Below are 23,348 nucleotides of genomic sequence, written 5' to 3' on the forward strand. Positions count from 1 at the left end.
AGTATGGATTAAAAAAGGCTTCTGCTATGGCAGCTAAGGATATGTGGGACGAGACTAAATGACAGATAATACAAAAACTGAGAAACTGGAAGCTCTTGTTTACAGATATGGATAGCAAGATACAATCAGAGAAAATGATTTTAGTCCTTTAGTTTTAAACACAGGTTAGGCATATTTTTACCAAAAAATGGAGAAGTTGTGGACAATATTTAATAAAAGAGTTGAAGGAATTTATCTAGGAAGGGAAGGGGGCAAGGGTCAACTGTGATAAGTTGATCTTTCCAACAGAAAAAAGTGGTTTAGCATTACCTGTTTTGAAGGGATATTTCACAACTTTTAGTTATGTACTTACCGTAACTTTAGATGTTTGGGATCCATCTCGCCTACATTCAGTACTGATGGGCTCGGAGCCGATCCCTCGGCTCCGACTCGGCACGCTATGCTATAGAGCAAAGCCTCTTATTGGCTGAGCTATTTCTTATCCCAGGATGCACCACCACTAATCCCCCAGATCTTGTTTGTCCGCATTCATGCACACATACACAACTTGTTTATATAACATTGCCAGATGTTTCAAGATGAAACAACAGTATTCGGACCTTCTGATATCCTCTGATCTCCAAGGAAGGGGGAAGGAGGGTGGGTTATTAGGAATGTAGGCAAGATGGATCCCAAACATCTAAAGTTATGGTAAGTACATAATTAAAAGATGTTATGTGATCCTATCTCGCCTACATTCAGTACTGATGGGACAGCGTCCCTAGCACCTAAATCCTGGGTGGCTCACTGGAAAACACTCCTGAGCACTGTGGAACCAAATGATGCTCGTCCTCTAGATGCCACATCCAATTTGTAGTGGGAAATGAAAGTGTGCGGGGAGGACCACGTAGCCGCAGCACAAATGTCACTAATGGCAAGCTTAGAATGGAATGCTATTGAAGTAGCCATAGCTCTTGTAGAATGAGCCTTGACAGAGGTCGTAAGCTCTTTATTAGAAAAGGAATAAGCTTGAGTAATACAGTCCCTGATCCATTTGGCAATAGTGAAGTTTGTGACGGCTTTGCCCAATTTATTGTCCGAAAAGGATACAAACAATTGATCTGATTTTCTTGTTTGTTTGGTCCTATCTAAATAAAAACGCAATTGCCTGTGGACATCTAATGTGTGGAATATGTATTCCGCTTTGTTAGAATACTTTGGAAAGAAGACTGGAAGTTCTAATGACTGTTGTAGGCAGAAACCGGAACAAACTTTAGGGACAAAGGATGGACTTGGCCTGAGAGATACTCTATCTTTGTGAAAAACCAAGTACGGAGGTTTTACAGACAAAGCTTGAAGTTCTGAAACCCTTCTGGCAGAAGTAATCGCCACCAGAAAAGCAGTTTTCCACGATAGAAATTTTAAATCACATGTTGCTGCCGGTTCGAAGGGGGAGGAAGTGAAGGCACGTAACACCACATCAAGATCCCATGGAGGAGCAGGATGAGAAATCGGAGGTCTTAAAAGCGCAGCACCTTTCAAGAAGGTCTTACACAATCTGCTCATTAAAGGTGGGTTTATAGATTTGTGAAAATTGGAAATAGCTGCCAATTGAACCTTGATAGTTGAGACTGAAGAGCCTTGATTGAAAAGGGAAGTTAGAAATTTCAGTACTTCTGATACGGGAATAGTGATGGGATCCAGACCCCAGAGTTGAGCCCAAATAGCAAATCTTTTCCATTTGCTAGAATACAATTTCTTTGTAGCAGACTTGTGGGCCGAGGATAAAATGTGTACAACTTCCGGATCCAAGGCATGATTCCTGACTATAGTCGGAAGAGGAGGAGCCAAGCCGTCAATTTTAAGGTGTGTAGGGACTGGTGGAAAAGTCCCGACTGATGAACCAATAGGTCTGGGATCTGATCCAGGAACCATGGACCTTCCAGTGCATATTTCCGAAGATAGGGGAACCATACCTGATGAAGCCAGTAAGGAGCAACTAAGATCATTTTGCTCCCCAAGAGAGACGCCTTTTGGATCACCTTGGGAAGGAGAGGAACTGGAGGAAAGGCATACAGCAAGCCGGTGGGCCACGGACGGGCTAGTGCGTCCATAGGGCTCTTCCCCGGAGCCGGGGTGAGGGAGAAGAACTTTTTGCACTTCGCATTCAGCGGAGTCGCGAAGAGGTCGCAACACGGAACTCCCCATTCGCTGAAAATCTGATTTGCAACTATAATGTTCAGAGACCACTCGTGTGGAGAGAGGATAGTTCTGCTCAGTCTGTCGGCTATCACATTGGACTTGCCCGGGATATGAGTCACCACTAGAAAGCGTTTGGTCGACACTGCCCATTCCCAAACTCTCATGGCCTCTCTGCAAAGGGGGTAGGATCTGGTCCCTCCCTGTTTGTTCAGGTACCAAACAACTGACATGTTGTCGGAGTGAACGGCAATTACGCCCTGAGGGAGGTAATCATGAAGGGCTTGAAGGGACAGAAGCACCGCCCTCATTTCTAGGATGTTGATATGAAGTAGGGTCTCTTCCGAATGCCATTTGCCTTGGACTGACCTGCCCAGGGAATGCCCCCCCACCCCATCTGGGAGGCGTCCGTAGTCAAAGTGGCCACAGGAGGAGGTGGAACAAAGGGTCGTCCCTGATCCAGATTGGAGGCACCACCCACCAGCGAAGGTCCTGTTTGCAGGTTTCCGTGATCCATATGAGGTGACTGAGAGGGAGATCCTGAAAGGACCACTGAGTTGAAAGAAGCCACTGGAGAATTCTCATGTGCAGCCTTGCTAGGGGAACTAGAAGAACCGTGGCGGACATGGATCCCAATAGCTGCAGGACCATTCTGGCTGGGGCTTTGGATCTGGGAAGTAAGGCTCGAACTTGAGCCTGTATGGTTTGTATCCTGTCTGTAGGTAGATAGACCCGCATTCGGTTTGAGTCCATCTCTACTCCGATGAATCTTATGCGTTGTGATGGCAGCAACACAGACTTTGGCCAATTGAATGTGATTCCAAGGGAATTGCCCAGTGATATTGTGGCTTGTAGGCTCTGCAACAGTAGATGCTTGGAGGTGGCAGTTAGGAGCCAGTCGTCTAGATACAGAAACACCTGGAATCCTAGACTTCTCAGGTGAGCAGTCACGACTGCCAAACATTTGGTGAACACCCTGGGGGCTGTGGTGAGACCAAAGGGCAGCGCGCGGAACTGAAAATGACTGCCTCCTAGGCTGAAGCGCAGATGTCTCCTGGACGCTTGATGTACCATGATATGGTAATAAGCATCCTTGAGATCTATGGAGCACATCCAAACACCTTTCTCCAGCAATGGGAGAATGGTTTGTAGGGTGACCATTCGGAACTTGGACTTTTTGACAGAACGGTTTAGAATGCTGAGATCCAAAATGGGCCTCAAGTCCCCGGTCTTTTTTGGCACCAAAAAGAATCTTGAGTAAGTCCCTAATCCGATCTGGTCTGCGGGGACCGGTTGGATGACTCCTTTTTGCAGCAGCTTTGAAACTTCTGAGGCTGCAGTTTCCCGTTGACTGGGTGGCGGGTCCAGGATTTTTTTGGACTGAGGTGGGAGTGAGAAAAAAGGGATGGTGTAACCTCCGGCGATAATTCGAAGCACCCATCGGTCCTGAGTGATACCTTCCCAGGCTTTTAGGTGCCTCGAAAAACAACCCCCGACTGGCTCTGGAGCTGCACAGTCGGGCAATCCCTCAGGGACTGTGAAAGGCTGAAGAGCCACGAAAGGACTCGCTGTCTCCAGTGTTGCGAGGGCCTCTGCCGCCTCTGGGACGGCGTCTTCCAGAAGAATTTCCCCCTCCCCTGCCTCTAGAAGGGGGATCGTCCTGCTGTGAGGGGTAAGACTTCTGAGATCTACGGAACCACATTTTCCCTCCTCTTTTAGCCTTGGGGTAAGGCCGAAAGGGAGTGGAAAATCGTGCCCCTACGGCAGTCAAAGTCTTACCTTCTTGCTCCAGGCGGGTCAGTGTGTCCTTTACCTTGGGTCCAAACAAGGAGGACCCATCAAAGGGGGCGTCGGCAAAGGAAGACTTAAAGGCCTCCACAAAATGACACAGGCGGAGCCAGGCTTGTCTCCGTAGAGCAATGCCTGTACCCGCCGCTCTACTCGCCCCTTTGGCCGCATAAGAAATGAGCCTCATGGACGAGTTTGATATGGACGACAGCGTAGCCAGCTGAGAGCCAACCGTCTGGGCCAGCTCCTCAGGCAGGTTACCCAAGAGGGTATCGGAAAGTTCTTTAATCAGATCCCTCTGAAATCTGGTAAAGTGCGTGAGACAGTTCAAGGACCTTAATGTAAAGGCCGCTGAACTTAGCGTGCGCTTACCGTACCGATCCATGCTCCTAGACTCCTTATTAGGAGGATGGACGGACGTTGAAGCCTCTGCTACATCTTGCTGGGTAGCAGATGCCACCACCAAAGCATCTACAGCCACACCTTTCGTCAGAAACTCTTTTTCCGGGGGTGCTGACAGGAACTTATTAGGACGAGCAGGCACCGGTTCCACAGAGTCTGGGTGTTCCCACGCCCTTCGACAGATCAAATCCAAGAGCTCGTCAAAGGGCGGAGACACCCAGGAGGTGGAGGGCTGAGCCCCGAAGGCCTTAAGGAACAAAGACTCATCAGCAGAAGGGGGTTTGGATTGCCAGCCGCCTCGTTGTTTAAGGGCTTCCAGGATGTCTGCAAAGGAGACATCATCTGAGGATGACTTAGGGGACCCCTCTGCATCATCGAGATCAGTGTCTGATGTAAGAGACTCATCAGGGGAGTCAACGTGCTTCCTCTTGCACAATCTTTTCCTGGGGGGTTCCTCCGAAGAAGCTTCAGAGGGACCTCCAGGAGGGGGGGAACCCCCAGTGGGGGTAACCTCAGGCCCCGGGGCTCCGCTGTCTAAGGACAGGGGGACTGCCAAAGACCCAGTCTCAGTATGCAGGGAAGGAGCTGGGGAGACCGTGGAGGTAGCCAAAGAAGATTTGGCTAACGCACTCCTCATAGCCCTGAAGGCAGGACCACCGGAATCCTGGGAAGGTCCCACCTCCGTGGCCACAACGGTAGACGGCACCCCCGCAGCCGACGCACCAAGTGGAAGGCTTGGGACCGAAAACATCAGTCCCGAAGCGTCCCCCCCGGGGCCGACAGAAGAAGTCCATGTACCGAACTCCGACTCAAGAGCCAGAGTTGGAGTAAGGGTCGGGCCCGACCCGAAAACCTCCATCGGCTCCAACTGTGCTGAGGCTGTTGGAGGAGGAAGCATAATAGCAGGGTGGACCATCGGCTCCGAAGCCGACTGGGCTGGAGCTGAAATTAACTTTTGAAACACCGGAGACTGGAAAAGTCTTAGGAGCACCCTGTCGATGTCCGAATCAGACATCTTGGAAGATCTAGATGACACCGATCGGGTCCGAACCGATTTCTCCATCGGCTCCATAGGACTAGGGGACCGGCTCCGAATGGATTCAACCACTATCAGTTCCGAGGGAGATCTCAAAACAATTTCCCTCAGTGCCAAGGAGGGCTTCGACGCCGAAGGGGAAGAGTCTGAGCCGGCAAGCCTCATCGGCTCCAAAATCAGTGGAGCCGATGAAGGTGACCCGCCTCTCGATGCCCCAGTCCTCTGCTCCGAAACCAGAGGGGTCGAGACTGGAGGCATCGAGGCAGACCGTTCCACCCTCGGCTCCGAAGTCCGTGGAGCCGATGGAGAAGCCTGCCTTGGTTTCTTGGCAGTCGGTTCCGACAGACTGGTCGGAGCCGACGCTTTTTTCTTTTTCGTAGGAGAGGAAGAGGAAGATAAGGCCTCCTCGAAGGAGGGCTTAATCAGACCTTTTAATATTAATTTATTTTTCCTCTCCTGGAGGACTCTAGAAGAGAAGGCGAGACACACGCTACAGGACTCTTGTAGGTGCTTGGCGCCTAAACAATAAACGCACGAGGAGTGGTCGTCCGTTATGGACATTTTGTAACCACACCTCGTGCACTTTTTAAACCCAGAGGGTCTATGTTCCTTAGACATGCTGACTAACACTAAGAAACAAGATTTACCACAAAAAGGTGAAAACTAAGAAAGTTTAAGTTTTTTTTTTTTTTTTTTTTAGAGACAAAACAATGTCAGAAAACAATACACAACTAGTACCACAAACACTGAAAATGAGGGTCAAGACCCTCTAACTTAAGCAGGTACTTGACCTCCTGAAAACACAAAAAAACGCTAGATAGTAATAGGGGAAGGCCCCTCTAACTTAAACGGGAAACCTTCCCTTAACAAAAAACACAATCTTTCTCAACAAATTTTCTCCAAATACACTCGTACAACAATAATAGCTGTTAAAACAGCTTTTGGGTTCAAAATAGCAAAATTCCTGACAGGAAAACTTTGAATAAAACAGCACTTAGCCCAGCCAAGTTTGAGACCACGTCCTAGCATGTAAGCGGCAAACGAGATCTGGGGGATTAGTGGTGATGCATCCTGGGATAAGAAATAGCTCAGCCAATAAGAGGCTTCGCTCTATAGCATAGCATGCCGAGTCAGAGCCGAGGGATCGGCTCCGAGCCCATCAGTACTGAATGTAGGCGAGATAGGATCACATAACATCCACAGTTAAGGTTCATATACATAACACAAGCAAAAAGCTAAACTTCAAAGTGGAAAGGGATGGTGATGAAACGGGGGTAAATCAAGAAATAAGGAGAGAGTGGGATTTTGAATGCAGATCCTTAAGGAGAATAACAGCAGCCATAAGGTCTATTATAATCATAAAGTAGCAGAAAGTATTCTAAGGGCTAAACCAACATGAAAATGGAGAGAGGAGATTTTGCCAATAGGGATTGCTGCAATTAGGGTTACACTGAGCTGGCAAAAGGAGGTTGGAATTTACTGGAGAAAACTAGCAAAGGAACTAAAGTACTGGGGGCAAATAACTAGAGAGGAAAAGGTAACAGAATGGGAAGATGTCAAGAAGACTTATGGACTACAGGCTAGAGACTGCCTTCCCTATCAGGGATTGATAGTGGAGTACAGGCAAAGAGAAACAGATGGGGAATATTAAGTTACAGACCTGCTCTGGTAGAGTTCTTAGCTGAATCTAGAACAGATGTTGTTGTTAAAAAAGGTTAATTAATAGTAAATATAAAATATTGCACAACACCTATATGAATCAATCAGAGAAGGTTAGAAAAAATTGGGAAGACAGATTGTATAAACAATCCCAGGGACACCATTGGAGGACATATGCACAGCTCCCAAGTATGCAACAAAGTCTACAGGATTTAGGATGTTTTCTTATAAGTGCTTGCATAGACATTTTTACATCCCAAGCAGACTCCAAATAATAGATGGCAAATGTTGGAGGTGTGATGGGGAAAAAGAGGTAATTGGGAACATATGTTTTGGGTGAATAATGAGTTGGAAACTTTAAAAAATTCCTAAAGAGTACTCTGTCAAAAATATTGGGTGAGGAAATGGGTATAACTAATGAAATGATTGTTTTGAGCTGGGACACAGGACCTGAATAGCCTAGATATAAGTAAAGCCCTGTTAAGTTTAATTCTGGTTGTTGCAAAAAAGCAATTACTAGAAAATGGAACTCAAACTCTAAACCAACTGTATCTGAAGTATTGAATATTGCAATACAGATAAAGGAACTGGAAGTGGAGTAATTTATGTAATATTGGACTGATAATAATTATACAAAAGAACAGATGTAATGTACAATGTTTGTAACTGGGAATATGTTGATATGATTTTATTTTATATAAATGTATGTTTGCCTGTGTTTTAAATAATAATTCAATAAAGGTGTTATAAAAAAAGAGTTCATGTCCATAGCAAGATCATGCATAGGCACTATAAATCTCAAAGTGCTTCCTTTCTGCACTACTGATATCTTTCACTCTGCATGCTTGTTGCCTAATGATGTGCATTAGGTGTTGTCCAAAACACAGAAACAAATGGAGGTGATGAGGACAACAATGTAGAGAGACAGACAGCTTTTTCTCCAAGTTCTAACATACTGAATGAGCATTGCTTCTTCAGGCACGGAGTTCAGAAGGGCTCCTGTTTGGAACAGGCAGGAAAGTAAAATCTTTCTATGAATGGTGCTCAGGGATTATAGGGTGTGCTTGCTGGCCACTGTGATGGCCCCATGTATAAAACTGATGCCTGGCACCAGTATGTCAGGGCTGTGATTGATACCACTGTCTCTAGCCCCACTTGTGGGCTTTGCAGGCACAGATATAGTGACCTGTGGAGGTGACATACTAACCAGCTCTGCCAGTGGGAGACAGAGGTTAGGAAGAGAGAGACATCATTTGTAATAGAGCCTGGGTAGAGTGTTTTACATTGTATTTTCTGAAAATTGTCTGCTGTTCTCTTTGTCTTCAATTGGCAGGGACAAATTATACTGACTACTGTTATGTTCTATATTTCACAGTGCAGAGGACAGTATTACAAACCTAGCAGGTCTGTCTGGGGAGAAGTGATGGGCTCTTCAAGAAGTGGAATAAGTGTAGTAAGTAGATGTTTATTGTGTAAAACTGAAATCCAAGCTGGCCTACACATTTGTACTAATATGCTGTACTTCTTCTCTTTCTCTTTTTGTTCTCTCTTTCTACAGGCTTAGTTGTGGAGCAGGACAAGAAGGAACAGCAGACACAGGTGTCTACCAGCCAATGTGCCTGCTGATGGGTATCAGCAGTGGCCAGGCTTGTCTCTCTGCAGGGTGATAAAGGTCCCACTGCAGAAGGCAAATTGCATTGACTACTGTATATTTTATATTTTTTACTGGCAGAGGAGTGTGGCTTAAACTGGGAAGTGATGTGATAGGCTCTCCAGGTGGCAGGGTATGTGGCTTAAGTACATGTTTATAGTGTAAAACTGAAATCCAAGTTGTCATGCATACATGTACTAATGGTTGCATTTTTTTTCTTTCCTTTTTATCTCCTTCTACAGGTTCAGCTGTGGCGCAGGATGTGGAGCAAAGGCAGCCATCCAGGTCTGCATCGGCCAACGTGCCTGCTACTGGGTTAACACTGGTGGCCAGGCCTGCCTCAGTAAAGGGACAAAGGTCACCCTGCAGAAGGTGAACTGAAGGGGGTTGCTGGAGGTCTACACAGTCATCTCTTAGGAGGGGACAAAGGATCTTCCATGAGATTAGCAAGGTTGGCCAGCTTCAACCATTGGGCCACCAGAAGCAGAGGCTGCTCATGATGCCAACCACAAAGATGACTGACATCTGAGTGGGTTCCTCCCTAGGCTGGACAGAAAGGCCTAACATATATATATATCCATCCCTCTCCCCATCATGGTATTTCCCTTCCTTGTGTGTTAGTCCTTGTTCTTTGTTCATAATTCAAACCTCCTCATTATCAACTGTTGTCCCTCTGTCTGTCTGCATGTCTCTACTGTTGTCCTCCATTTCATGTCCATATTTATTTATTTTTTTTATTTTACATTTATTGACTGGGATAGTCTGACTGGATGCATGTCCATTTTCAGTGGAGACCAGAGGAGAAAAGCTCCAAGGTAAACAGAAACAATAAAACATGTTACAAATATAATTTTGACAGAGTATATAAGCAAACAAGAATGAACATATTCCACAGGTTAGAGTTAATCCCTGGTGAAAGTCAGGGGTAAATTAAACAGTAAGATGATTAATAGATTTTACACATTGTAGAAGAGAGTTAGCCAGGCTTGATACAATGACACAGCCAGTTTAGTGCCAGATGTTGTTTGAGTCTAGTTTTAAATTGACCTAGGGAGGACAGTAAAGTAATGTCAGCTGGAAGTCAGTTCCAGGATCTACCTATAGAGTTTGCAAATAGAGAGTCACCAGCTGCATTGTTAATTTTGCTTGTCTGAATTAGTAGTCTGCTAAAGGATCTAAGCAGTCGCGGATTGTTTTAGGGGGTGATAAGATTTTTAAGTGCTGGAGTATTATCCGAATTATAAACGATTTTATAAGCCATGATCAGTTGGTTACACTGGATTAGACTGGTAGTTCAAACCAACCAAGCTGGTTAAGACTGATGCAATGATGTGTCCTAAAAGGCAGCCCAGTGGCAAACCTGGCAATGTGGTTGTAGCAGGTTGAGAGTTTAAGTTACAGTCTTGCTTAGATTAGGGAGTAGTGGGGATGCATACAGACGTGTTGAAAGAAGGTGAGAGTGAGCTATGGCAATTCTGGTTGGAGCGGTTAGGAAGGCTTTTATTCTGTAAAGTGACCCTAGTTTTTTATTGATGGTTTTGATCGACTGGTTTACATGTAGGTCGAATTTTAGATTATCTATAATGACACCTAATAGTTTTGTAGAGGGGTCAGGGGAGATTATTGTGCCATCATTTGCATTTATGGTAAAGGTAAAAGCTGAAGGCCTTTGCGTTGGTGAGAATAACAGCATTTTAGTTTTTTGGGATTTAGTATCAAACGACGTTCAGAAAGCCAGTTTTATATAGTGTTAAAGGTGGACTGGGTAGCAGACCATAAGTCTGCTGGAGATGTGGCCGGGCAGATCAGGGTAGAGTCGTCAGCATATTGGATGCAGCCGACTTTTTGGATGACAGTATACAGGTCGTTAATAAAGATGGAAAACAGCAGGGGCCCTAGTATAGAGCCTTGTGGTACTCCAAGGGTGTTAGGTAGTAGCTTACAGAGTTTGTTCTGCCAAAGAACAGCCTGCTGTCTCCCTTTCAGATAGGATTTAAACCACTGAAGGGCTTTAGTATCTAGACAGAATGGTTGTAGGGTGTGTATTAAAAGTTAGTGGTCAACCATGTCAAATGCCTTGGAAAGATCCAAGAAGAGGGCGGAGGATATATGATTGTTGTTGCGATTATGGTTTATGGTGTTGGTAAAAGCTAGTAGGGCTGAAGTAGTGCTGTGGTGTGGACAGAAGCCATGTTGGGTGTATCTGCCATGAGGTGATTCTGGATTAGGTGGTGCATGAGTTGTCTGTGAATACATTTTTCCATAATCTTTGCAAGTGGAGAGAGTATGGCTATTGGTCTATAATTGGAGAATTCAGTAGAGCTGCCTCCTTTATGAAGTGGGATTATGTAGGATATTTTCCAGATGGTGGGAATTCTAGCTTCTGCTATGGTTCGATTAATTAGTACTGATACTGGGTAGGCAATAGCATCAGCTGATTTTTGAAGGTACTCGGCGGGGAGTTGATCAGCAGAGTGTGTAGTGGGTTTTAATTTTTTTGAACAAGGTACGGATAAGTGACAAGGTCACTGGTTGGAAGCTGAATGAGAGTAGGTTTCTAGGTGTGGTACTTTCAAGGCCAGGGGAGCTAGGATGTAATTGGCTAGCTAGGGCTTGAATTCTCTCAGTAAAGAATCAGTTACAACTATCTGGCTGCATTCTAAGTTTGTTTGCTTGTTTGCCCCAGCTATCTTCACTATTTCCTTCTTCCCACACTTATTCCATGCTACCCATACCCTATTACCATTCTTCTTCAAAATGTACTACTACTTTTTATTTTTTGGTTAATCTAAACCCAGTAAGAGAAAACTCCAAAAAACAGTAACTGCTTCTGCTGGTGGTGTACAGGAATAATGCTCTGTTTATGGCCCAAACAACACATTTTATTAGTGATATGGATACTTCATGGAGCAGACTGAGTGGATGGATGTGCCATCCTGATGGGGACAGAAAACATGCAGGATGGAATGAACTCTCACTGAAACCTAGAGGAGGCTGAATCTCAAAGACAGGAAGAATGAAAGGCTGAATGCATGAGAGGGCAAAGAAGTAAAGCTGATCAAACAGCCTGAGAAAACACATCCTCAGACCACTCCTCATTTCCCATTCAGCTTAATGCATGATGTCAGCATGCTGGGAGAGGTTAGAGCAAGTTAAAAAAAAACTCAGTAAAAAGCAGCAAGGTGACAGGACCTCAATCTGTCCATCCTACTTTGCTGTGCCTGGATGGTGCATCCTCTATACCCTACCATGGCATGGAAGCCCTAATGGGCAGATGCTTCTGCCGCAGCAGGTGCTCCCTCCATTGGGGGACACTCCTAGTGCAGGACATAAATGGGGGCTGGGCACAGAGACAAGGTGCTCCTAGCTTGTAGTCATCTGCAAACGTAGTCAGCCAGAGTCCCTTTGGTATTGGCTTTTACTTCAAAGTAGAAGCCAAATAGGGACTGTGTCAGCACCAAACCCTAGGGGAATTCACCGTTGACTGGTCTCTTTCTGGAGGTTGCTTCCCCTATTTTGTTCTCTAGCATCCTATCTGTAAGCCAGTTGGCAATCCAGCGGGTGATGTAGAAGTTTATTCCCACACCTTTTCTACTATGCCACAAGCAAAAAATTCTGTCAAAAGCCTTTGAGAGGTCAAGGTATGTGGTGTGTACTGCTTTACTGTTATCCATCGCTTTGGTGACCTTTTCAAAGTGGTCTACCAGATTTAGTAAGCATGAGCTGCCCTTGATGACATCAAAGTGATACTGGGTCAAGGTTTGGAGTTTCCTTACGCCCTTATTGATTAGTTCCATGATAAGTTCTTCCATGATAAGTCTTTCCATGGCTTTGCATATGAAGCTAATCAGACGTACGGGTCTGTGAAAGGTCCTCCCTTAATGCAGGGGAATAACTACAGCTGTTATGATTTGGTTGGTACAAAATTTGTATGGTGGCTGAGGTTGAACAGTGCTGTTAGGACAGAGTGTTTACATTGTGCTTCACACTATTATAAATACATATTGTCAAGACCAGCTGGTGTAGTATATTTAGCTTTTGATAGCACTTTCAGGACTCAGTAGTGTGTACTACAGGAGACAAGTTGGTTTCAGGGATATCTTGTGGGTAGACAGAGGGGGGGACAGAGGAGTAAAGTTTGATCAGAATTTATCAGACAGTAGGTTAGCTACATGTTCAGCCTCAGCATCAGTTCAGTGTATTGCTCTTCTGAGATTATGATGGCAACAATAAAAAGGCCTTGTGACCTTGTGATGGTCTTTGGCTTGGGTAGCTATTTTAGCCTCAAACTTGGCTTTAGTAGATTTTATTAAGCTTTGAGTTCTTAGTTAATTTCTGGGAATGACTCTTCTTAGTTTTGGTCAAAATTATCTTCCTTTTATTTTAAATCTTGTTGATATTATGGTTCCTCTAAGGGGGCTGTTTCTGGGGTCTGCCTTGTGCTTATTCCTTCAGGTTACAGCTGCATCTATGCACCTGTTTACATGCTGGTACAGTGTGGTGGTATACCTTTCCACATATGCAGACAACGTAACTTGGTTCCGTGGGGATTGGAAGATTGCCAATGTATTATTTAGTAGGTAGTTTTTTTTCTTCTTTTTTCGGCTTTTCCCGGTTAGGGCTCGCCACAACGGATCACCTGTCCGCTCATGATTGGCAGTGGAGTTTTACGGTGTCGAGTTGCCAGCCCGGCGCCCAGTAGGTAGTTTGACTTAGTGAAATTTCTAAAGGTACCTTGGGTGGAAAGGGTCTCTGGTTTCATTTTTAATTACAGAGAAACATCTTTAAGGTTTTACCTAACAAGTGAAAAGTGAAAAGGAAAAACAAATGTGGCAGCTGCATCTATTTTTTGAAGATGCTCACTCTGTATAGCTAACATAAAAATTATTATACAAGCTAACTAAACAGGGACTTAAGATTTCTCACTTACGGGAACCCTATAAGTAAATAAAGTCTATTACTGTGAGAGAGACCATTTATTCAATAGTGTTTATGAAATGCACATAAAAATGTACAGGCGCTTTGTTGATGATACTTTTATGTTGTGGGATGGAGGGTTACCTCTTCTAATGGACTTTATTAAGTACTTGGAGTTCACAACAGACTTCTTAAGATTTACAGTGTCATTCCTATGAGAGCATTGACTTCCTGGATGTCTCTGTGTATAGAGACATGCTAGGTAAGATGAATACTAAGTTGTTTGGTAAGACCTGCAGGAAAAAATAGTCTCTTGGACTACAATAGTATGCACCCTACACATGTGTTCCCTAGTATTGTCAAAGTACAATTAAATAGAGCTAAGAACACATGTAATACACATGCAGACAGGGAGAATGAATTTGGTTACTTACATCAATTGTTTATAGACAGGGGTTACAAGGAAACCGTTTTCCAAAAGGCTAAGCATGATATTGTTCAAATAGGCAATGAGAAAAGTGGTATAAATTTGGTACAAGCAATAAATGCGGCCCCAAATAAGAATAAAATGCGCTTTATTACTAGGTATGCCAGTGACAGCAATAAGGTTTGCAGTATAATTAAGAATAACTGGCATTTTCTGACAACTGATAGAGAAAATAACAGGTGAAGTTCCTGGCTTTGCATATAAAAATAAAAGCAACTTGAAACAGCTACTTTGTAATGATAGAGTAAGGCTGTGGTTTTAAATAAACTAGGAACATATCCCTGTAAAAGCTGCAGAATGTGTCAGTATATACACATAGTTTTAGATTTTAAACACCCAGTTCTAACCTTTACTTTTCGGCCCAGGTTATATGCCACTTGCAATGCAACTAATTTAGTTTATATGGCAGAGTGCAAACAATGCAAGTGTTTTTATGCAAGAAAAACACAAAAATGCCTTGCAGACAGGATATATCAACGTGTATATGATATAAAAAATAAAAATAAACTGAATGCGTTGGCTAAACATATTGTGGAATTTCCTGCACATGAATTTGGGTTTAGGGTTTTGCAAATAGTAGTGAAAGATGAGACAGGAGGGAATTTAAACAATCAAGTGGAACGGGTAGAGTTGAAGTGGATTTTAAAGCTGCAAGCGCATGTATTTCCAGGCTTGAACAATTATGCATGTATAAAACCAGAGCTGGAAGCTTGCCCTCTTTAAATAAATTTACTATTGAATTTTAAGTAATAGGTTTATTCAAACTTTTAATTAATGTGTTAACTGAGTTTCTTCTTCTTTCGGTTTTTCCTGGTTAGGGGTTGCCACAGTGGATCACCTGTTACTTAATTGATGTGGCTTTACTAAATAAAGTGTGTGTATGTGACTACATTTTTACTGAAAACTTGAGAAAGTGTAATGTTTTACGTGAAAGCGCTTGTCTAAAATTAAATAACTGTCCTTTTAAGCCGTGGTGGACATCTGGACTTTTTGCTTCATATATATATATATATATATATATATATATATATATATATATATACACATATACATATATATATATATATATATATATATATATATATATATATATATATATACACACATATATACACACACATATATACACACACATATATATATATATATACATATATACACACACACACACACATATATATATATATATATAACATACAATTATTATACATGCTAACTAAACAGGGACTTAAGACGTCTCACTTACAAGAATCCTGTAAGTAAATCAAGTCTTTTCACTCAAGTTTTGCTTACAACGAAAATCGCATTCACAGTTTTGAAAAATGTGTAGAAATGATGTAGTTTGGTGAAAAAAAGCTCAGAGTACCATTTCAAGAATAAACACAAAATAAAATAGTGAATCTCAGTGAATCAGAAAACCAGGAAGTTACATGCAGCATAGCTAAGACAAACTTTGCTGGCAGCAGTGTGCGGTGAAGTCTCCATGCATACAACATGTAGCAGTCAATGCAAACTTCTGCTATGCTGCATATCTCATACAATGTTCAGGGTTTTGGAATTCAGGAGACAAGTCAGCACTCCTGTGTGGCTGTTTAACCCAAGCACACTGCAAATACTATCCAATCATTTTGGGCATACATAAGCCTGTTTACTTTCATTGATTATCTGGTGACATAGCTCTCAACCTCCTAGCACAAGATATCTGGAGAAAGACAAAAAAAAAGGGGGGACAAAGGCCCAAAATTAGGAACTAATTTTAAATATTGCTCTTATAAACTTAGAAAGTTGTTAGAATAAAAGGTTTTGTTTTACCATGCATTTTCTGAAAGATATGAAGTCTGAAATTTAAATGTCTGTCATTATTTAGTGAATTTAGTCTTCAATGATTTGCCAAAAGAAAAAAAAACTCACACTTTTTATGAGGAACAGACCAGAAATATGAAGGCAAATATCTAGACATCCTGTAAAAATCTGGACATTTGAGAGGTCCAAACACACAAAAAAATGGAAGCAAATAAAGGTCGGTATAACAAAATAAACTTGTAGAATAACAAAAAAGGAAAATACGAACCAAACAAGGCTAAAGTCCAAGTACTTTAAAATATAAATCCAGAACACAGAAAAAAGGCAAGCGCTTTCGCGATAAACACACCACTTCATGAGACAACATTAAATAAAGCATTCACCATTTAAATATAAAACTTTAACCAATAAGAAAGCACTAAAATATGATGTCATCATATGTTAAAATATTTTACAAAAACACATATATTTCCATATATAAACACATCAATGAAAAACACATAAAAACACAAAAAAACAGCACATATTTAGACTATTTATAGAAACTAATACATAAATATATATCATTGTAATATTATTTATGTGTAAGTCTACGGCCTTTTAAAAGTGGTTTTAGTGAGGAAACCCCATTTAAACCAGGCAGCCTTTCAGCATTTAATAACAGAATCCATTTTTGTTCTATGGTCTCAGTATAATTTTTCAAATCTCCTCCTAAATGAAGACACTTTTGGTCTTACAGCTTTGTGATCTTTTCAAAATGTTAAAGTCCTCAAGCTGTACAAGCTTAATTTTACTGTAGCTTTCTTTGTTGTTGTTGTGTCTTCCGGCTTTTCCAGGTTAGGGGTCACCACAGCGGAACTCCGGTCCGCTAATGATTGGTAGTTGATTTTTACGTGCCGAGTTACCAGCCCTGACACACAACCTTCAACAAAGGTACGCCCATTCACGCATGTCTTCACGCAGAAGACGCTCTAGCTGAGAATCGAACCGGACAGCGTCTTACTGTTAGGCAACAATGCTGTAGCTTTCTTTAGGAAATAAAAATTAATTCATGGCAATCTGGATACAGCAGTGGGGAACAGGTTGAGGAAATGAGTATCGCTCAGAGAAATCTGACAAGACTATCAGATGGGGTAATTCACAGTACAGAGGATGAATACAGATCATGGTAGGAGCACCCACTGAATAAAGTAATACAGCAAACAGCAAATATACAACAAAAAGGAATATTTAAAGTGTGTATTATGAACATATTGTTGTCTTAAAGTATCTGATTAAGTTAACAGACACCTCAGTACACAAAAAAACATTACCTGAACTTTCAAGTGCCACAGTGCCTGGAGCTGTTGCTGCAACTTGTGTAACCATCACACCATAGCCAAACTTTTCACATCTGCTGACCTGCCACAAAAAGAATAAAAGGTAATGAAAAGGATTTCATGCAATATTTATGAATACATGCATATCTAGTCCACTATCTATCTGCTTAATACACATACTTGGTTTTATACTGTATCATTATTCCTTTTGTAATGGTATGAAGATGGCTGAAGCTGTTCTTTATGCTGAATATCATCTCAAGACAAACAGTATAATATAATTAAAGAACATGTTTTCAATCTGCACACTTCTACAGTAAGTGACCTATGAATGCATTAATAAGTGAGTATTATGAATCTCAAAGTAAACCAGCTTAATTTATAACTAGAAAGACAGTTTGCATTTTATTAAATTTGGAGGTGTTCTCAATTTCTAACCAGTTTTAATTTGTACCACCTGATGCACTTATGGTTTTGACTGCATCTACTGTGTTATTTGCCGGACGTAATAAAAATTGTGAACGTAGGACAACATAAGAAACAGTTTTACTACAATGCACACTAGTTCAACTAGTGTGAGCAATGAATATAATTCACACTAAAGTAGGCGGCTAGATATTCCAGCTCCCATGGCCATTCCTCATTCTGGTGCCCCCAACCCTCTAAAAACCTCTTCTGACTTGAGATTAAAAAAAAAAAAAGCTATTCTATCTTGTAACATGCAGTTGCTACAGTTTATGCAACAAACTGAGTGCATAAAATGTTATAAAAAATATTTTGTTTTTAAACTGTAGCATGAAGGGCATAAAGTGCTTCTTCAGTTGTAAAATAAAAACATATCCGCTTCTTTTGTTTTAAAACAGAAGTTGTGTACTCACCATAATGTTCCACCTGAGTAGTTGTACTTCATTTGTCTTCAACCTTTGGGCTTCGGATCCAACATGGCCGCATAGCTAGCATCTTTGATCCGAGCTCTCAGCTCCTCCCCTCTACCCATAATGCCCCATGTCACCTTCCTCCCATCAGATAGAGTTTGCTGCTCAAAACAAGACCTAAACCCAACCCAACAAAGCCTTACCACTATAGATAAATATATTATAGAAATATTAGAAATTTAACAAGTAAATTATGCTTTAAGGATTTCAAACCCCTACTTAAAAGACATCAAGAAATGAGAGTAGGTACTTTTAGTTGTATGGGATGCACTTATTGTAGTGATATTTTTGGAAAGGATAGTGACTTTTTTATACACCCCCTGAAAGGCAAAAAGTATATATTCAAGGTGACAGCAAACTGTAATAGTCTGAATATGGTCCACCTGGCAACCTGTGGTCAATGCCCGTCCTTTTATGTAGGCAAGACCACAAGGAAACTTAAAGAACATATTACAGAACACAAATCAGACATCAGAACAGTATGAATGATAGGAATGCATTATGTAGACATATTACGTGTACGAACACTGACTACATTTTTAAGTTTAGGGTTATAGAAATGGTGGATAAAGACATTGGGGGGATGATATAAATAATTTACTAGAGAACAAGGAATATAGCTGGATATTGAGACTAGGAGCTGATATTAAATCTGGCCTTAATACTGCTTTGACGACTAAACCTGTGCTGGTTAAGTTTCAACAAAGTAAACTTTGATGTTTGTGTCATATACATTTAAATTTTTTTTTTACATGTTATAGGTGACTGTTGTTTTAAATGGCACTCGTGTGATGAGCTGGTTGTAGTCACATGGTGTGATTTGCTCCTATTTAAACTGAGTTAATACATGTGTTTTATATTCACATTGAGAAAGGGTGTAGACTCGAAAGCTTTGTTGTTGTTGTAATAAAGACGTTTCTTGACGTTGTTTTTTTTTTTTTTCAGGGATAGATTCCTGCCCAAGAGACTTCCCATACTCTGGAACAAACTATCTATCCATATCAAACAAAGCTCCTCATTGGTACTCTTCAAGAAAAATCTTGATGATTGGATGGGAGATAGGAAATTCACCCTGGGAATCACTTCTGTGGCTCTGCTCGACAGGGGCACAGGAAAATAATTTTCTTGGGTGGCGAAAGTCAGGGTACATTTTTAGCTAGGCTTCTATAGGCCCTAGGGCCAATAGCTTAGTATCTACCTATGAACCTATGAGAGATACACTTCTTCAGCACATGGTCAGAACTATCAAGGCAGGGGGGATGGCTGAAGACAAATGAAGTACAACTACTCAGATGGAACATTATGTTGCGTACATAACTTCTTTATCTGAAGTAGTTTACTTCATTTGGTCTTCAACTTTTGGGACAGAGTCCCCAGCTACTTAGCACCTGGGAGGCCCTCATGGAAGGATATTCTGGAGCACTGCGGAGCCAAAAGAAGCCCTGCCTCTGGAAATTATAATCAACTTGTAGTGGGAAAAGAAGGTATGAGATGGGGACCATGTGGAGGCAGAGCAGATGTAATCCAGCAAGGCCCTGGACCAAAAAGCCGCCGAAGTAGCCACAGACCTGGTAGAGTGTGCTTTCACCTGACTTGGCGGAGAGCGCCCTCTTGCTAAATAAGCTCTGGAAATGCATTGGAATATCCATCTGGTAATTGTGACTTTGGAAATTGGTTTGCCCAAAAAGGGCTTAGCATAAGAAACAAACAACTGGTCAGACTTTCTAAATGATTTGGTCCTGTGCAAATAGAAACGTAGTTGTCTATGTACATCTAGCAAATGCAATTTATATTCTCCCTTGCTCTTGAAATTTGGAAAAAATACTGGCAGATTGATAGATTGATTTATGTTAGCCTCAAGGCCACCTTAGGCAAAAAGGATGGATTAATACGTAAAAAGACTCTATCCTTATGGAAGATCATATAAGGCACTTTGATAGAGAGAGCTTGGAGTTCCGACACTCTCTTAGCAGAAGTGATGGATACTAAAAAGGCAGTCTTTCAGGATAAGTATTGTAACTCAATTGTAGTTGCAGGTTTAAAAGGGTGAGAGACTAGACCCTGGAGAACCAGAGTAAGGTCCCACGGAGGTGATGGATCTTTCACCGGAGAACGTAGCAGAAAGGTACCCTTAAGAACAGTCTTGCTGAGTTTAGAAGATGCTAAGAAAGTCACATTATTACCGATATGGAAATTAGAAATAGCGGCAAGTTGTACTTTTATAGTGGATGAACTGGCTCCCTGATGGAATATGAAAATAATCTAGCACAGCAGAAGTTATAGCTGTAAAGGGGTCTAAGACCCGTAGAGAGGCCCATATAGAAAAACGCTTCCATTTGCTATGGTAAACTCTTCTGGTGGACGACTTGTGAGCCACAACCAGAATCTCCTTAATGGAAAAAGATAAACCGAGAGTCCTAACAATCATGGGAACTGGAGCAGTCAGACCGTGAGCTTCAGACTGACCAGATATGGATGAGGTGTCCCTGAGGGATGTGAAATAAGATCCGGAACTGGATCCAGAGTCCAAGGTGGAACTATCGTGTGAGACCATAGGGATGGGAACCAGACTTGGGGAGGCCTGAATGGGGCAATGAGGATGACAGCGCTCCCCAGTCTGTGGGTTTTTTGAAGAAACTTGGAGATCAAGGGCAGAGGAGGAATGGCATAGAGTAGACCGTGTGGCCAAGCATGAACCAGGGCGTCTCTGGGGGCTTCCCCCTGAGGAGGGTTCAGGGAGGAGAACTCACTGCACTTCGCACTGGAAGGAGATGCAAAGAGATCGCAGCAAGAATGACCCTAACTGAGGAAGATCTGCTCCATCACTGAAGGGTTCAAACACCACTCATAAGGCAGAAGGATAGACCTGCTGAGCCTGTCTGCGAGAATGTTGGACCACCCCAAAATGTGCGTTGCTACTAGAAAATGACTGGTGGAGATCATGCATTCCCACACTCTCATGGCTTCGCGACAAAGGGGTTAGGATCTGGTTCCCCTTGTTTGTTGATGTACCAGACTACTGACATTTTGTCTGTCTGAATGGCAATCATCCTTAGAGGAAGATTGGCCTGAAGAGCTTGCAACGCTAGAAGCACCGCCCTCATCTCTAGACCATTGACATGCAAACTGGTCTTGGGTAGGGACTACGTGCCTTGGACCGTCCGTTCCGAGCAATGCCCCCCACCTGAGCTGGGAGGCGTCCGTTGTCACCGTGGTTTTGGACAAGGGTGAAGAAAAGGACGACCCTTCGTAAGGTCCGGAGAGTGAATCCACCACAGAAGGGAGTCCTTGCACACCTGAGATATTCAGACAGGGTAAGACAAGGGTTGATCCAGAAGAGACCACTGGACGGCCAGCGTCCACTGAAGATCAGCATGTAAAGGTGTGCTTAGGGGAATAATTGGATCATAGCTGCCATAGACCTCGAGGCCCTGAGGACTGCGTCCTCCGTCAGAACCTCTGCATGAAAAAAGTACAGTTGTGTACATTTACCATAAATGTAGATGTTCGAGTGTATTCACTGTTGCAGTTATCACATTTGGGTTATCCCTGCCAGGGTAGCCCTCAGATGGCCTGAATACCAGTGGCGTAGTATTTCTGTGTCGGATGCCATCGCCCCAGGACTGATATCAGGTCATCAGTGTTATAAATTAAGGCAGCCGGCACCATTACATCAGTTTTTCTTGCACTAACTATCAGGAGCCTCCAAAAGGGAGCTAAGTTATGGTGGAAGAACACCACCAGTAGAAAGTAATACCAAAAAATCCTTGTAAGGGTAGAGAGAGAAATTGAGCAAGAGAGCCAAGGGGGATGGAGGGAGAGAAAAGTACAGTTGTGTGCACTTACCATAAATGTAGATGTTTAAGTGTATTCACTGTTGCAGTCATCACACATGGGTTATCTGCCTGCAGGTAACCCTCACTTGGCCTGAATACCGGAGACTTAGTATTTCTGCGTCGGTTGCTGTCGCTCCAGGAATCCAGGAATGACGTCAGGTCGTCAGGGGTATAAAAACAGGCAGCCGATGCCATTACATCAGTTTTTCTTGCCCCAAATGTCAGGAGCCCCCCCCCCCAATAGGGAGCTAAGTTATGGTGGTGAAAAACACCCCCAGTAAAAAGTAAATACCAATATCCATACCCCTAAAAGGGGTGAGTATTAAACATAGAGAGGAGAGAGAGAGAGACAAGGTGGCTGGAGGGAGGGAAACCAGGACTGCAACAGTGAATACACTCGAACATCTACATTTATAGCAAGTGTACACAACTGTACTATGCTCTTCATGTTTCACTGTTGCAGTCATCACACTTGGGTAGATTCCCAAAGCTGAAGAAGAGTGGACGCAGTCAAGAAGAGTTGGGGCTGGCTAGTATGCCTTGCAGGACTGCTTTTGCAAAACCTGCCCTGGATTTGGAAAAGATAGGCAGGTAGTAATGCTTGGTGAAGGTATGTACAGAACTCCAGGTAGCAGCTTCCAGGATGTCCCTGGTAGGGACTCCCCTGAGGAATGTGTAGAGGTAGAAGTTGCCCTAGTGGAATGTGTTCCGACCCCCAGAGGGACTGGTTTCCCATGGTGCTTGTAGCAGAAATGGATGCAGTGTGCTGATCATTTAGACATTTTTGCTTTAAAATGGCCTTGCCCTCTGCTCCTGGTGCAAAGCTGATTAGTAACTGGTTAGATTTCCTGAAGGGCTTAGTCCTATCCAGGTAGAATCTGAGCTGTCTGTGCATGTCCAAGGAGTGCAGGATCCCTTCCCCTTTGTTTTGAGGATTAGGGAAGAAGGTTGGCAAATGGACAGATTGGCTGAGAGCCACACTGGACACCACTTTAGGCATAAAGGAAGGGTTAGTCCTGAGGGAAACCCTGTCTGCATGGAAAATAATGAAGGTTCCACAGCCATAGGTGCTTGTAGCTCAGACACTCTTCTAGCTGAAGTGATGGCCAGAAGGAAGGCTGTTTCCAAGAGAGGAATTTTAACTCTGCTGATGCTGCATGCTCAAAGGGGGGGGGGGTAGCGTGAGCTTTTCCAGTACAAAGTTAAGGTCCCAATCAGGGGTGGGTGCTCTCCTTGGTGGCCTTAAGTTGTTTGCCCCTCTCAGGAACTGTTTGATAAGAGGGCGAGAGAAGAGAGGCGGCTCAGTGTTGTAATGAGCCGAATGCAGAGGCATGGAT

General features: G+C 42.9%; 1 protein-coding gene across 1 annotated transcript in view; it reads right to left on the reverse strand.

Annotated features, from left to right (window-relative positions):
- The window catches only part of TBC1D32 (TBC1 domain family member 32), a 1,886,357-nt gene that overhangs the window by 1,176,238 nt on the left and 686,771 nt on the right, over nt 1-23,348 (reverse strand). The window contains exon 15 of the mRNA XM_044086982.1: nt 17,235-17,322. Coding sequence (XP_043942917.1) covers nt 17,235-17,322 — 88 coding nt within the window. The remainder of the gene's footprint in view (nt 1-17,234; nt 17,323-23,348) is intronic.

The sequence above is a fragment of the Protopterus annectens genome, chromosome 1.part1 (assembly GCF_019279795.1).
Source record: "Protopterus annectens isolate FY-2018-M chromosome 1.part1, PAN1.0, whole genome shotgun sequence".
Classification (NCBI taxonomy): Eukaryota; Metazoa; Chordata; order Ceratodontiformes; family Protopteridae; genus Protopterus; species Protopterus annectens.